Raw genomic sequence first — 14,477 nt, forward strand, 5'->3', positions numbered from 1 at the left:
TGGAATAACCTTGGAAGCTACGAGGTAATAAGACGGAAAAAAGTCTTGTGCCTTGTCAAATATTAGGTAAATATTCAAGCGATTTCTTGCTCCAAGACTGACTTGTGCCCATAATCACGCTGACAAATGCCAGCCGCTATACGATGCGAGGAATCAATGGGCAAACGCTGAGATAAACTAGAACCGCCCGGTTTTTTGTTCGCAAAGTGTCTTGTTAATACCATAATATTATAGTAGAGTTGGTAGGTACCTATTTGAAGTAAAGATGAACATGGGGCTCTTTTGATAGAGACAAGACGGGTGCTCCATTTAACTAGATGGTATCTTGCTGTGATACAGATACTGCTGTCGCCATCAGAAGAAAAAAGCACCTTGCTCAATACAGGAATACTTTGTATCTATGCGACATGCAGGTCTCCAGCCACAGGTGTCGGAGGAAAAAAATGGCATGTGTCAAGATCCATACTTGTAGTGCCGTGATAAATGATAATGCAGGGCATATAAACGGCAAAGCTCAGGGCACTCGCCCATGTTCAGTCAGCAATGAATAAAGCGTCGTAGGTTCGTGGGTACTCATATGCGCAAAATGATGAAATGATGAATCAGCGTTACTCTTCGCAAGGTTTATGTAGCATAAGAGGGGATACAGAGATCTTGGAAAATCGCGTTCATCGTAATCATCGTGTAAGTGCATTAGGGAGCTCGAGGGTTGTAGTTCAACTGTAGTGGGTAGAATCACTGACTTTAAAGCAATTCCCTGACAACCCGTCAGAAGATATTCTTTCTTGAACGGACAATAAAGGTACGCTATTAGGCATTCAAGATGGTTGGATATGGCAGTTTGCCTCTACGTAATAGTCGATGACCTACCAAGTTCTGTATTGACGATACACATACCCCGGCATGTATAATGACGAGCAATGCTGCAGGTAGCTTGCTGGGAGCTACCAGAGTCTAGCTAGAAGTGCGCTGGGGTTGCAGTTCAGTGCTTGTCGCAGCATCTGGCTCGCTGCGCTACTGCTCAAAGCGGCAAGAGTGTGGCACTCCCGCCGATATCCGACGGACGGACAGCGTGCAGAAGCGCCGGAAGAACAATTTCCCGCCCCCGCCACGCCGAATTGGGACGCAGGCAACAAGCTCTCCCCGGTACCAGCCACTTTTCTCCCAGCCACGCAATTTCGCATCGCCGCAGCAGCGTCTCCCCTCCGCGCTCCATCCTAAGAGTTTCACACAACCCTCTGCTCTCGCCTCGTCATTTTTGCACTCCCCATCAACCCCCGTCACCTCCCTCTGCTCGTTTTTCCTCGCCTGCGATCCGATATTCCAGCCCTTGGCGACGCATTTTTTGGACTTGATGATTTTGCGCGGCCACCGTCGCGCGTGAGCCAGGCCCGAACACGGTTTAGGCGACTTGTTTATCCACCAAAACGCGCACCCCTTGTTCCGTGTTTACTCACCTCCACTTTGCTCCAAACTCTTGTTCCCCTCCACTGCTGCGCTGCCTGCACCATTTCACTGGCTGGCCGTGCCTCTGCATATTTTTCTTTTCCTCGAGTACCAGCTTGGTTGAGCGCGAGTGCCAGTGCGACAGGCTGCGCGCGCAAGCATCATGTTCTATTCAGAGACGCTCCTCCAGAAGACCGGGCCTCTTGCCCGTGTCTGGCTATCTGCCAACCTCGAGCGCAAGCTCTCCAAGAACCACATTCTCCAGTCCAATGTCACCGACAGCGTCGAGGCCATCATCACGCCGAACCAGGCGCCGATGGCCCTGCGACTCAGTGGACAGCTTTTGCTTGGTGTTGTCAGGATATACCAGCGCAAAACGCGATACTTGCTAGATGATTGTAATGAAGCTATGATGAAGATAAAAATGGTTGGTGCCTCTCTATTTCTTTTTGCTCCCTTGCCTTTTCAACCATTTACTGTATCCCACCAATTGTAAAAGGCCGTGCTAATGACCCTAGGCGTTCCGATCTACTGGTAACAATGACTTGGCTGCCAACTTGCAAATCACCAACCGCGAGTCTTTGCTTCTCCCCGATCGTATTACGCCATACGATAACCTCGAGCTACCCCCGCCTCCTGATGCCTCGTGGTTGCTTTCCCAAGTTGATGACGTGTCGTCGTCACAAGTCGGTAGGAAGGGGCGCGTGATCAACAACCGAGACATCAACTTGCAGGAAGATTTCGACAACAGCCAGTTTCTTCAGGGCGGCATGACTCTGGATGAAGACGCACTTGCGCCAATGGATGATCTTGAGCTCGAGCTCGACTTTGGTCTTGACATGGACGGCGGCCCAAGCATTGAAATGGGCCGAGATGCCCCCGCAGCGCGGTCAATCGAAGACGATGTCTTCAGCGAGCTTGATATCATGCCACGATCAAAAGAGGGTGCCGGTCCTGAAGACAGTCGCATGGATGTCGACGGCATCGTGAGGATTGCAGATGATGAGGGCGATATCCAGATGGGCGATGACGATTTCCAGTTCAACCCTGGTGACGCATCTGGCATTCCCGAAATGGCTGCGCTTGACATCAACCGACAAAGAATCTCGGAATCTCCCCTATCAGATATTGACGATCAGTTTGCTAAAGAAATTGAGGAGGAGTATTCTCGCCATGGTCACACAGATCTGTACGAACCCCAGGACGACGAGGAGAGCACCCAAATCCAAAAGCCTGCCTCGCGTGCTAGGAAGCAACGCATCATGATGCCAGATGATGAAATTGCCCTGTCCAGCACTCACATCAAGCAACAGCAGGCTCACAGAGAAAACATCACCAAGCCCGCTACCTTCCTCCCCCGCGATCCTTTACTTCTGGCTCTCGCAGAAATGCAAAAGAGTGGCGGCTTTGTATCTTCCATCATGATGGAGGGTAGAAGCTTGTCGTGGGCCCCCGAACTTCGCGGCATGCTTTCATTGGACATGGTTCGCGGTGCGAATGACCTGAAGAGGAAGCGTGACAGTGGCGTTGCCGACGTGGACAGTGTAGGCCTCAAATCTCCTCGTCTCGAGCTGGGAGACGACACCGATTTTACTCTCGATGGAAACGCCTTTGGTAACAACAGCGTGGCCGCCGATGGTACTATTCTCGAGATTCCTGCCGACGAATCCGCAGCTCACTTTGACGACGATCACGCGGACGGAGAGGGTAGCCCAATGCCTGCATTCGAAGACACAACGCTGCCTCTTATTCACCCTGCCGACAGCGGCGCTGTGTCTGCTGGCACCAAGCATGCTGTCCACATTCTCCGAGAGCTGTTTGGCCCTGATGCCGCTGAGGATGCAGACAAGAGGAAGAAATCAGCAGTCGTCTTTCAAAAATTGCTGCCTGAGAAGGAAACCACCAAGGCCGAGGCAACCAAGATGTTCTTTGAGTGTCTGGTGCTTGCAACCAAGGATGCCATCAAGGTTGAGCAGAGCTCAGGCCTGGGCGATCCCATCAAAGTCCGAGGAAAGCGCGGACTCTGGGGCGCCTGGGCTGAGCGAGAGGCTGGAGGCGAGATCTCCAACCAAGACGAGCCTGAGTCCGCCGCCCCTGTGAGCGTCGCGGCGGTTGCCGTCGAGGCATAGTCGCCATCTTGACAACAATCCAAAAAATACATCATGTTTTGAGTATGTAAAATAACCATGCTGTGCATTCTGGGCAACGAAAGGTTTTGTTTTTTTGTTCAAATCGCCCACGGCGGAGTTGAAGGCGTTTGGGGAGATACCATGTGATCTTGGAGGTTCTCTGAATTAGGATACAGGAGGGAAGAAGGGAAAAGGATAATCGCGCCTTGGATGTCGAAACAACACAAGCCCTTTTTTACACTATTATCTCTTTTTTGTATTCTGCTAGCTATGTTGTTTAGAAAAAGGATGTTTTGGGAAATTAGTGACTACTGAACGAAATCAACTTTATTAGCTACCGTGTATACAGGCCCATGAAACTAATGTCTACGATTTGAGATTGATTATTCTTTGAAATCTATTTCATGACTAACACTTGAGGGGGATATTTGGTCTTGGTTCCATTTTTTTAGGAATTCGGCGCGTTGATTGTATATGGCTGTTTCGCTGATCCTTGATACTGTTGCCGCCTTTTGAGATTCTGATGCTAAATACAGCCAAACGCGGTGCTGCCCCGCCATCAACCCCACGTAGCTAAGATAGGGACCAATCTATCCATCTGCCTGCCAGGCACGTAGTTGACCAACCTTGAAATCCAGCTTCGAGCAGGCAGCTTGGAATAATCTTGGGCTCTTGACGACAATCTCTTGCCTTTAAATTATCGACCTTGGGCCAACTTTCTTCTCTCCTTCTTTTTCTTTCCGTTCTATCATCCTAACACGCGTTCAACGGACCTCTCTTTCGATCCAAATCCAATCCATTCGTCATGCCTCCTCCGTCTCCCCTAGTCATCGCAACCGGCGCCGTCAACCGCCTCCTGAAAGAAGAAGCGTCTTATCACAAGGAGCTCGAGGAGCAGGAGGCCCAGGTCAAGGCCCAGGAAGACAAAGTCAAGAGCGGGCAGGAAGACGAGGATGGCAATGCGACGTACATTTTGAAGCAGCAGGTAAGTTGGGGACTGCATATATGATGTTTTGACTGACCCGAGGGGGCTAACGAAAGGATTGTGGTTTATAGCAAATGGTTGTCGAGCAGACAAAGGCCGTGTTTAAGCCTCTGAGGGATCGAATCCGGGCGGCCGTCGAGAAGCTCGAGGACCTTGTTGCGTCTGAGGAGAAGAACGAGACTGCTACGCCGGAGGAGTTGGCGAATGCAAAGGCGGCGTTGGACAAGGCCAAGGCGAAGGAGGAGACGTCTTGAAGGGAGTGAAGCTTGGAGAAGGACGAAGATCAATAAATAAAATACCACGATACGATAAAGCGTCATCCACACCACCAGGACCTCGTTAGCAATAGCGCCGAATAAAAAAGATACTATTTATTCTTCTTTTAATTTGATCCGGGTATCCTAGTTATACAAATGTTCTATCCATCTTTAGAGAGAAGAAGAAAAAAAAGCAATGTCATGCGAATCATCCAAAACTAATTGTCAACCTCCATCTTATCACCATTCCTCGCCGACGACTTGTATTCGTCCTCGTCCTCCTCGCCTTCTTCATTCTCCAATCCTTCGTCATGCATATCAACATCTTCGCCCGTCTCGCTCCCTGAATCGCCATCACGCCGCGGCGGTTGTGATACTTCTCTGGTCGAAGCCCTACTTCCTAACCGAGAAGCTGATGCGCCGTCCGTAGACGAAGGCCGGAGCTGATCTGGACGCGGCGAGCCAGCTGAGGGCGTTGGTGCATCTACAGATATTGCTGGATGGGGCGTCATCCCGTTCAATTGCCCTTCGCCATCAGGTCGCGGTGTCTCGGTGCTGTTGGGGTTGAGGCCGGGTGTTTGGCCGTCTCGCTGCTCCTCCACTTCGTCGTCTCCGCCTTCATTCATTCCCTCTCTTCGGTCTACTTCTTCCTTCTCGTCTCTGATCTGCCGTCGTAATAGCATGCCCTCCTCCATGATCCTATTGAACTGGTCTCGCCGTTCCTTCCATGTGCCGCTGTACGTTTCACTTTCGCGCTCCAGCTCTTTGCATTCTTCTTCTAATTTCTCGAGGGCAACAAGCTGATCTTCACGCGGCCGCAGCAGTCGATTAGACAATATCTTCTCGGCCAGCTCGTCGAATTTCTTCCGCCGCGCCAGAGTCGCTTTCGCATCCTCCAACTGCTCTCGTAGTCGCGCGTTGTTCTCGCGAGCCGCCTGGCATTCTGCTAGGATGCGCTGCTTGTCTGCCTCGTAACGTTCGCGCTCCCGCTCGTTCGCATCGTGAAGGAATTGGAAGCGGGCGATGCTGCTGTCAAAGGCAGCAAAATCGAATGTGAGATCTTCTTGTAGCTGGGCGCTGCTCGCGGTGTGGCCTCCGTTTTGTTTTGTAGCATCAGATTGTATCGCACTGGAAACTATCGCAGATATGGATGACAGGCGTTTGGTGATTCGCTTGAAAGGCTTCTCCTCTACGTTGAGGAGCCGGCTCTTGTGAAGCTCGGATTCGCCTTTTTCGTCCAGCAGATCCCACGAAGACATTGTTGGGTTGGGAGGACGGATGCTGACTAGGCGTTGAATGGTAGCGAATAATAATAAAGCGACTTTGTCAGAAATAAGAAGAAAGAATTAAAAAAGCTCGTGCTGAATATTTGACGTATTTAATGGCTGTTAAATCAACAGTCCTACTATTGAGCATTAGAGTTTGTTTCTCTCAGCCTCGCATCACTGCGACGACGTGGAGCGCGCGTTGATGACTAAGGCCGCTGCTAGTTCAATTAAGCTCTTATCTCATCGACCCAATGATCAGCCGCCACTGTAGCCTTGCATTTCTTTGACCTTGACCTTGCATCATTTACTGCGCTGAGCTACTACCAGCGCAAGCAAATCTCCCACGACTTTGAGCATCTTGATTTTGTACTAGGCATAGCATTCGCAACCCAGGAACGACCAATAACAAACATGTCGGACGAAGACAAAGAGCTGTTGGCGCGCATCGGCCAACTTGCTGGTAAGATAGTCGGGCATCTCGCGATGACTTCATAGCGCTCACCGTTCTAGGCCAAATCAATCGACACAAAAGCCAGCAAGCCAACTACCGCTCCGTCCCGCCGACGCATCAACCAGTGCGCCACCGAGGTTTGTCTTTTGGAGAAAAACTCATTAGACAGGAATAGCAGCATGGCTAACGTTGGATGAAGGAAACGCCTATCGTCAAGCAAGCGCGCCTTACCCGAGCAGAGGATACAGCGGCCGGCCAGCCGCCACGCACCGCAACAGAACATTGCATCTCAACGCTTCGGCATCTGCTTCAGGATCTGCCTCGAGCTCGGCCGCCCCCAGCCCTGCTCCTACGACCCCGGGCTGGGTGAGCAAAAACGATCGCCACCGCCAGCTCATCAACGCCAACATATATGAGAAAGAGAGCCAGAATCGAGCCAAAGCTATCGAAGAGACTCGCCAGAGAAAGATGAAAGATCAGAAGCGCCGGGAAAAGCAACGATTCAGCGAATTCCTTCGCCACCAGGCCACGGTGGATGGATTTGCAGGCACGAGCACGAGCACGAGCACGAGCACTAATCCCGCAGTTACAAATGAAATAACGGTAAACGGCATTCGCTTCCGCGTCTTGGATGGAGGGAAGAAACTCGTTAAGACACCTGGTAAGTTTTGCAATGTCTCGTTCCTCATCTTTGTTATTGACTGTTACCAGGTGACCCTCTCCCCCCTACGATGACGCCAAAGATGACCGTTATTGCCGGTGTCAAGTTCCATCGTACAAAGACTGGAAACCTTGTGGCGCAGAGGATAGTCAAAGACCACCGGTATGTTCACGTCCCGAGGGCGATGACGATACTAACGCAAGCAGTCGATCTGGTATGGTCAAAAAACTTGATCAACGATGCAAAATCTTTTCAACGACTGGTAATTGTTTTCTATAAATACAACAACCGAATGAGCTACAGATCTACGAGATAGTGGCGTAGATGGGGAAGCAAACTAACCATTAACCTGTGTCCTCTAGGTTCTTGTTCGAAAGGCCCGGCCTGCCGATACGTCCATGACCCTGACAAGGTGGCTCTTTGCAAGGATTTCTTGAAAGATGGCAAGTGTCCCAACGGCGAGTCTTGCGATCTCTCTCATGAGCTTACCCCAGAACGTGTTCCGAACTGTTTGCACTTTGCCAAGGGACAATGCTCCCGGCCTGACTGTCCCTTTACCCACTCCAAAGCCTCTCCAAGTGCCCCCGTATGCGCGGCATTTGGATTCTGCGGATACTGTGACAAGGGTGCAGACTGCACCGATCGCCATGTCTTCGAATGCCCAGACTTCAGCAACACCGGTTTCTGTAAGACCAGGGGATGTAAGCTGCTCCATCGTGAGAGGGCAAGCGTCCTCCGAAATCAGGCCAAACAGCGCGACGAGGCCCAGGATGTCTCTAGCGAAGATGAATCAGTCGACTCTAACGATGTCGATTCTGACGAAGTGGCCGAGTTCCTCGAGGGCGATTCGGATGATTCCGACTTTGACAACCCAAAAGACTATCTCCCCCTTTAACCGAGTCAAAGTAGATTATTTCTTCATCGTCCCTTGGACATGTCGAGTCGATTACCATTCAGCGCCTCTGCAGTTTTCATACCTTGAATTTTTGGAGATTACATGCTATTCTTTTTTTTATTCTTGTTTTCTTTTTATTTAGCAAGCAGTTCAAATTCTATAGCAAACGACAAAAGACATGAAGCTCATGTCGGTTTGGGAAATGGGCTTTATACTAAAGATACCCTGTTATTCAGCATTTTAACGTCATGCCTATTTTCCTCCCTCCTCCCTCGGAGGCTGCAGGGGTTACAAATAAGACGACGAAAATAATGCCGAGAGAAGAAAAAGAAAAAAGGAAGAAGAAAGAATAAGGGAAGAGAAGACTTTTGAATAGGAAAGAGAGAGAAATAAAAAACGATATATGTTAGTAGAGGAAAGAGAATAAAAAGATTGAGAAAAAAAAATATCAAGTAAATGAACAAGAAGAGTTGCTACATGTGTCAAATTGCTACATACCACTGTATTATGAACCTGGTTTTTCTTCTACGTTGGAGAGTCATATCGTCCCTACTTACGCTTCATCTGGCCCATCTCGAAAGATGCTCCCTAAAACGGCCAGCTAAAGTCCATAGTAAACATGCATTCCATGATATCAATCCTCGTGTCATCAAATAGCAAAAAATGGACGATATATTACGCCCCCTATTAATCGAATACGCTATCAATATTAATTAATACCCCATACCGACCGGGTAATTTAGCGAAGGCAGCCCTCTAAAAGAGATCACTGATCGGCGTCCCAAAATAGCCCAGATAGGGCCCGTCTCACAGCGCTTCCCCCCTGGAGAATTTACAGCCCGGGAAAATGAAAACCCAAGCATCGATAACATGAGTTGGGGTTAGCCAGGCAGTTCTTTATTCAATTCATATATTCAAATCTGTCTTCTTGCTTCTTCATCTACCTAGCAAAGGCATGCTTGGTACATCATCTCCAGTACCTAATACTAGGTAGCACTATATAATAACACGGCAAAAAGCTGGTGGCCGCAGCACCCAGTTTTTGCCAAGGAACAGGCGCCTTGGGGACTCGGGAGCAAATCCTAGAATACCACCTGCTCGACTCCATAATGCGGATTTTTGGAGGGGGCGGCGAAAAAGGGCCCTGTTTCAAAAAAAGGGACGGCGCCTGGCCTTTTTTTAACCTCCATCCGTTAAATCATTCAAAGCAGCCGCCTGGCAGCTCGTGATTTGTCCTCTTTGTTTTGCCGCGCGGGAAAGATCGAAATCTCGTTGTTCTTATTCCGACGTCTTTGGTTCATCTGCCTCTGCGTGACCTCGTTTCAAAGGGCGTTGAGACACAAGGCGTTGGAACTACTGGCGCTGTATCCGTATGTCATACGGCGCTACAGAGGACACTGCCCACATATCAGTCGCTACAAAAGGACTTGCATCAGCTCAGCTCACTCAGCTCAGCCTCAGCCACAGCTTGACTGCCTCGCTCATCGCTATACCGCCGGTATTCGTTTCTTGCGACGTAGAACAGTTGGTAGTACTTGCTGTCTAAAGGACATCTATTTTGGGTAACAAACAAGGCGAGGGCCAAGCATCACCGGCTAGCTCATTTACATCATCACGACTACGGGATATCTATACAAGGCTTTGGTGCTGCTGTTGTTTCGCTTCGCTTGGTCTTTTTATCTTGGCTTGGATCAAATTAATAGAAGAGGAGGAAGAGAAATTCACTTACAGCGAGCTACTACTCCGCAACCATGGGGCTCCGAGATGCACTGAAGAAGAAGGATGCTATACAGCAAGACCAAGATGCAGATGGAAGAATGGCCGGTCCGGACATCACGTTTGTTCGCTCCGACACTGTCTCGCAGCAGGTGATTATGCCGTCGGACGAAAACGCCCTCGGCTACAACGACGGCTTGCTATCGCCGTCGTCGACAAGCGGAGAGCACCGAAAGTCGAGGCGAAGCTTTGACTTTTTCCACTCGGATCAATCACGAAGCCCATCCGCGTCGTCCTCGACCAGTCAGAAATCCAAAAAGGAGAGCACCGCAAGACGCCTCTCCCATAGGCTACACCTGAGTCGCGCGCCTGAGACCTCGGACCATGTGCCCCAGAACCTGCCGGAGATTGTGGTCCCAAACGACGTGCAGGATGGAGATGCTGCAGAGCTGCAGTGGGAGAAACGGGCCACCATGTTAGCCGGGCAGAATGATCGGGTGAGGAGTCGGCCGCCCTCAAGGGACGCCGCAGATGGCATGGCGCACATGAGCCTGGACAGCCCTCGCAGCCGGAGCGCTTCGGTGCACTCGGGACAGGTTTCGTCCAAACAGATCGATGCCGATATTCAGGAGGCGATTCGGCTGCATGAGGAGGGTAACTTTGTGGAAGCCACCAAGTTGTTCGGGCGCCTCGCAGACGAGAGCGGCGCCAATAACCCACTTAGCCAGGTCCTCTATGGGCTAGCACTCAGGTGAGTGTTACCATCGCCGGATCCCAATTTGCCCTTTCCCTCCTATCCCGTGGTGGCGATATGCTGCTTGCCGCCGGTGAATCCTGAGAGAGGCACGGCTCTGCCCGCATTTGTCCCCTTTGAGCACGCTCTCATATATCACATCCCATTTGTTTTACGTGACATGACCGTCATATGATTAGCAGGCAACTGCAGCTCGAGAGATGGACAAGAGCTCCGGACTAATCGCCATGCATCCATCTAATAGGCACGGCTGGGGTTGCACGCCAGACCCTGGGAAAGCGGTCCACTATCTAACGGCAGCAGCCTCCAATGCTGCATCAGTCGAGGAATTGGCGATCCAGGCCGGTCTGAAGAAGGGAGGAGCGGCAAAGGGAGAGCTAGTCCTCGCCATCTTCGAATTGGCCAACTGCTTCCGCCACGGCTGGGGCATCGACAAAGATCCAATCGCCGCAAAGCAGGTATGCAGTCATTTCCTATTCAGGAGTCGGCTGAGCTGATTAGATACTGACCCGCGGGGAAACAGTACTATGAGACCGCAGCGAACCTGGGCGATACTGGTGAGTTATGAGACAGAACTGCAGATACGGATATATGCTTGGATACTGACGAGTAGTCAAGACGCTATGAACGAAGTTGCCTGGTGTTACCTGCAGGGTTATGGCTGTAAAAAGGACAAGGTACGTTTGCGATTAGTCAAGATATCCATCACATAGCTTCGCCTCTTCGATGGCAACAACAAAGAGATCAAGCCTCAACCAGGGCCAGCAGCACTGCAGGCAGATTGTGGCTTGCCTCTCATCAGTCTGGGCTGGTCCAGGCTTGGCTCAGGTTTGGTTTCTGCGCTGACAAAGGCGGAGTTGATGCCCAACGTCTCACCAAGTCCAAAGTTGGGCACATGTGAGGCAAGAGAGGACAAGCAAGGAGGCGCAAGCTGCGCCAGTCCAGTCGAAAATGGCACGGCCACGGGTCGTGCTCCCCCTCTCCGCAACTTTTGGTCCGTCACATGAGGCTGATGTTTGAATCCTTATTTGGGAGTACAGTATGCCGCAGCCCGGTACTATCGACTGGCGGAGAAGGCTGGCAATAAGACACTAGGAAATTCATGGTAAGTTATCAAAACGCACTCATACTCACCCGTCGTGCCTGTTGTGGGTGCTCCTCTGTGTAGTGCGATGCATCACTCTCAAGTGTCAGGGCTTCGCTCGCGGTCTATTCGTCCAGTGTGCTCAAAGCGTTCCGCCCAGAGTATCAGCAGTCTCATGACTGTAACCAGGCGCTTTGAAGGATTGTGACGCGCTACACAGTCCAGCCCCAGCTGGAAAGCAAAATGACCCAGGACGAGTCAATGGCTAACACGTCTGTAGGATATGGAAAGAAAAATACGATCCAGGCAACGGTAAGAAGAAGTAAGGGGGGGTCACAGGCACGCAGAGCGCATTCACTTCATGGAGCTCTCGAATAGCGGCGTTTTTTCAATTCTGAGCTTCACCACCTTTTTCTTGTGTTTTTTTCCTCTTCTCCAGCGGCCTCTACGGGATATCGAAAGTGGGCTAGGGTCTTTCTTCTTCTGTTTTCTTACTGCTGCGTTCCGTGTCCACTAAGTGGCTCTTTAAGCAACGAGTAGAGAACCAGCGTTTTGATCCATTCTGCGGCTTGTGGTTCACATTTGCGGGGTTCCGCTGCTGTATCGTGTGTAGCACAGACCTGGTATAACTTGGGCGTTGTGAGCGGCTCGCGTAACGGCGATTGCCGCATGTATGTTTGTTTGTTTGTACGGTAGGATGTCTGGTTCTGTTTTCAAAACTGTAAATGCCTGAGCCTCTACGGCTGTAAGGCGCCTTGCCCTGCAGCTGTATGTGTGTCTTGTGTGTTCGCGAAGCGTGTTTGTAGCCACTAGAGGAGCAGCACCCAGCTGATATCTCACTTTGCCCATTCTCGTGGGCTTACTAGGATGAAAAGAGGAGAGCAGAGGAGAAAGCTGCAGATGTGGCTCGGAGAATTGGTGCAAATGGGATCATAGGTCTGGCGATGCCTTGGTGCAGCGGCTCTTTTACCAGCTTTGCCTTAGCCGGGAGGATCGTTTTGATGCCTGATTGCGCATGCAGGTGGCATTTACGCATGCGTGCAGGCATGTACATGATGTACGTATGGAGCGGGCATGTATGTATGTGTTGTTCAGCTGTCGCAACTAGATTGGCTGGGAGGGAAAACGACTCGTCTGTTGTGGTGGAGTTGGCCATATATCGAGGCCTAGTACGGGTGGGCTGCGCGCGAGATATTCTGCTGAGCCTTGCTCTTCTGAGTTTTTTTCTCGTTTTCCTGCCATTGTCAATTCGCTTACCAATGGCCATTGGGGTTTGGGTATCAATTCCTGAGTCATTTACGGCATTGAAGTCCAGGACTAGCAGTTGATGAGGCTTTCAGGCACTCACCTCGTTCCGGGTAAGGGGCGATTCGCAACGGAGGTGGCATGACTGCTGGAGCTGTAAGGGACCAAGGCGACTTGTTAGTATCATTGGCTCTTGACAGGTAAAGCTTCTGTAAGAAGCATGCAAGATGCATGTACGTGCGTTTATTTGGTGCGTGCGCTATGTGTGTATGTATGCGGGTATGCGTATATGCATCACTCACTTAGAGGTAGGTAGGCCAGTACATGTACGAGAGATGTGACTGACAGTCTGCCCGTCGCACATTGCAGCAGCATGCTCACTCATACCAAGGCACAGTAATTGGTGCTTTGGCATCGCGGTGCCTTGGGGCCTTGGTGGCAGCGTGGCCTTGAGTCAAAAGAGCATTTCTAGCCTCAGGACCAACAGGATCGGCCCGAGGGGTGTAGCGGCGTGGCGTGTGTCAACAAGACGGAAAGACGGGAAGAGCCAGGAATAGAGCAGCGGAAGACATGGCCTGGGGGGAGGCTAGAGAGCCCTCTCTCTCTTCCAGAGGCGTCTCCAGCGCTGCGATTCGTCCAGACTAAAGCGGGTGCGTCTGGATAATGTGTGCGTGTGAGCGGATAAATGTGCGCGTGTACGCACTGGCAGCGTGTGGCTGTTTCATCTATTTCGCCAAAACCGAGTTTGTGGCCACCCTGGGACGGCATTGGCTGAGATCAGAGCAGATGATCAGTTCTTGCAGATGCAGAGTGGCTCGCCGATTGGTGGATGCGGCTGGCGGGCTAGCTGCTAATTATGGCGAATGAGGGAGATGGAGGGCATGCGGGATGGAAGCCAGAGGCAGGGAGGTGGAGGATGGAACAAGAGAAGAATGGGGAGGAGGAGAGACGGCAGAGGAGAAGAGAGGGGCCATGGTTTGGTTTGTTGCATCTATCTATTCAAGAGTAGAAAGAAAACTATTATTCATCACTTAGATTTCTTACTTCGTGTTGGGAAGCTGCGTTGATGGCTACCCGTATCCGGAGTACAAGGAAGGTGCCGGGTTAGGTGAGCATTGAAGGTACTGCGTCAAATGTATCTTGTAGCAATCTCGTGATGCCTTTCTCTCCCTTCAACACAAGCAAAGAGATCAGCGCATCAGCCAGCCACGCCCTCTTCTGCCAGGCATTAGCCAGCATGAATAAACCATCAGCTATGACGCTCCCCATGCAATTTTAAACACCTACTAGAATAGATCCCGTAGTAAAATACGACGGGGAGGTAGTATAGTAGCAACACCGCGGCCACCACAACAGGCCGCATGGCATCATGCAGTTCTCTACTTGGACGTTTTTTTTTCCATGTCCCAAGCCCTCCATCAACGAGACACACAACCCTCCCCAAAAAAGGATTAGGTCTACAACTTCTCCAACCACCCCAACTCCCAGGCTAGAAGCAACTAAAAGGGCCTTTCTGCCTCGTTGGCGGTGTGATGTCAACCCAATCTCTGGCCCCCCCCCCTCCTTCTCCAGGCCAAGACAAGCCA

The 14,477-nt window shown here is 50.9% G+C and overlaps 5 protein-coding genes across 5 annotated transcripts; 4 read left to right on the plus strand and 1 right to left on the minus strand.

Moving 5' to 3' along the window:
- The first annotated feature begins 1,129 nt into the window (after window positions 1-1,129).
- Window positions 1,130-3,944, plus strand: TrAtP1_000785 (uncharacterized protein). Its single transcript, XM_014090779.2, has 2 exons — window positions 1,130-1,873; window positions 1,965-3,944. The coding sequence occupies exons 1-2, from the start codon at window positions 1,610-1,612 to the stop codon at window positions 3,573-3,575; spliced, it is 1,875 nt and encodes a 624-aa protein (XP_013946254.1). The 5' UTR covers window positions 1,130-1,609; the 3' UTR covers window positions 3,576-3,944.
- A 240-nt stretch (window positions 3,945-4,184) lies between these two features.
- TrAtP1_000786 (uncharacterized protein) lies at window positions 4,185-4,948 on the plus strand. Its single transcript, XM_014090780.2, has 2 exons — window positions 4,185-4,560; window positions 4,632-4,948. The coding sequence occupies exons 1-2, from the start codon at window positions 4,381-4,383 to the stop codon at window positions 4,812-4,814; spliced, it is 363 nt and encodes a 120-aa protein (XP_013946255.2). The 5' UTR covers window positions 4,185-4,380; the 3' UTR covers window positions 4,815-4,948.
- Window positions 4,949-5,035: 87 nt separating this feature from the next.
- On the minus strand, window positions 5,036-6,076 carry TrAtP1_000787 (uncharacterized protein; the record flags this gene model as incomplete). The annotated part of the gene is made up of 1 exon (XM_014090781.2): window positions 5,036-6,076. The coding sequence occupies one exon, from the start codon at window positions 6,074-6,076 to the stop codon at window positions 5,036-5,038; it is 1,041 nt and encodes a 346-aa protein (XP_013946256.2).
- A 303-nt stretch (window positions 6,077-6,379) lies between these two features.
- On the plus strand, window positions 6,380-8,512 carry TrAtP1_000788 (uncharacterized protein). Its single transcript, XM_066110717.1, has 6 exons — window positions 6,380-6,545; window positions 6,596-6,673; window positions 6,736-7,197; window positions 7,248-7,359; window positions 7,404-7,459; window positions 7,560-8,512. Exons 1-6 carry the CDS (start codon window positions 6,497-6,499, stop codon window positions 8,090-8,092), a joined length of 1,290 nt encoding a protein of 429 aa, XP_065966790.1. The 5' UTR covers window positions 6,380-6,496; the 3' UTR covers window positions 8,093-8,512.
- A 1,331-nt stretch (window positions 8,513-9,843) lies between these two features.
- TrAtP1_000789 (uncharacterized protein) lies at window positions 9,844-11,972 on the plus strand (the record flags this gene model as incomplete). Its single annotated transcript, XM_014091051.2, has 6 exons — window positions 9,844-10,559; window positions 10,807-11,020; window positions 11,086-11,119; window positions 11,181-11,239; window positions 11,603-11,667; window positions 11,927-11,972. 6 exons carry the CDS (start codon window positions 9,844-9,846, stop codon window positions 11,970-11,972), a joined length of 1,134 nt encoding a protein of 377 aa, XP_013946526.1.
- Window positions 11,973-14,477: the final 2,505 nt, after the last annotated feature.

This window comes from Trichoderma atroviride, chromosome 1, assembly GCF_020647795.1.
Source record: "Trichoderma atroviride chromosome 1, complete sequence".
Lineage (NCBI taxonomy): Eukaryota > Fungi > Ascomycota > Sordariomycetes > Hypocreales > Hypocreaceae > Trichoderma > Trichoderma atroviride.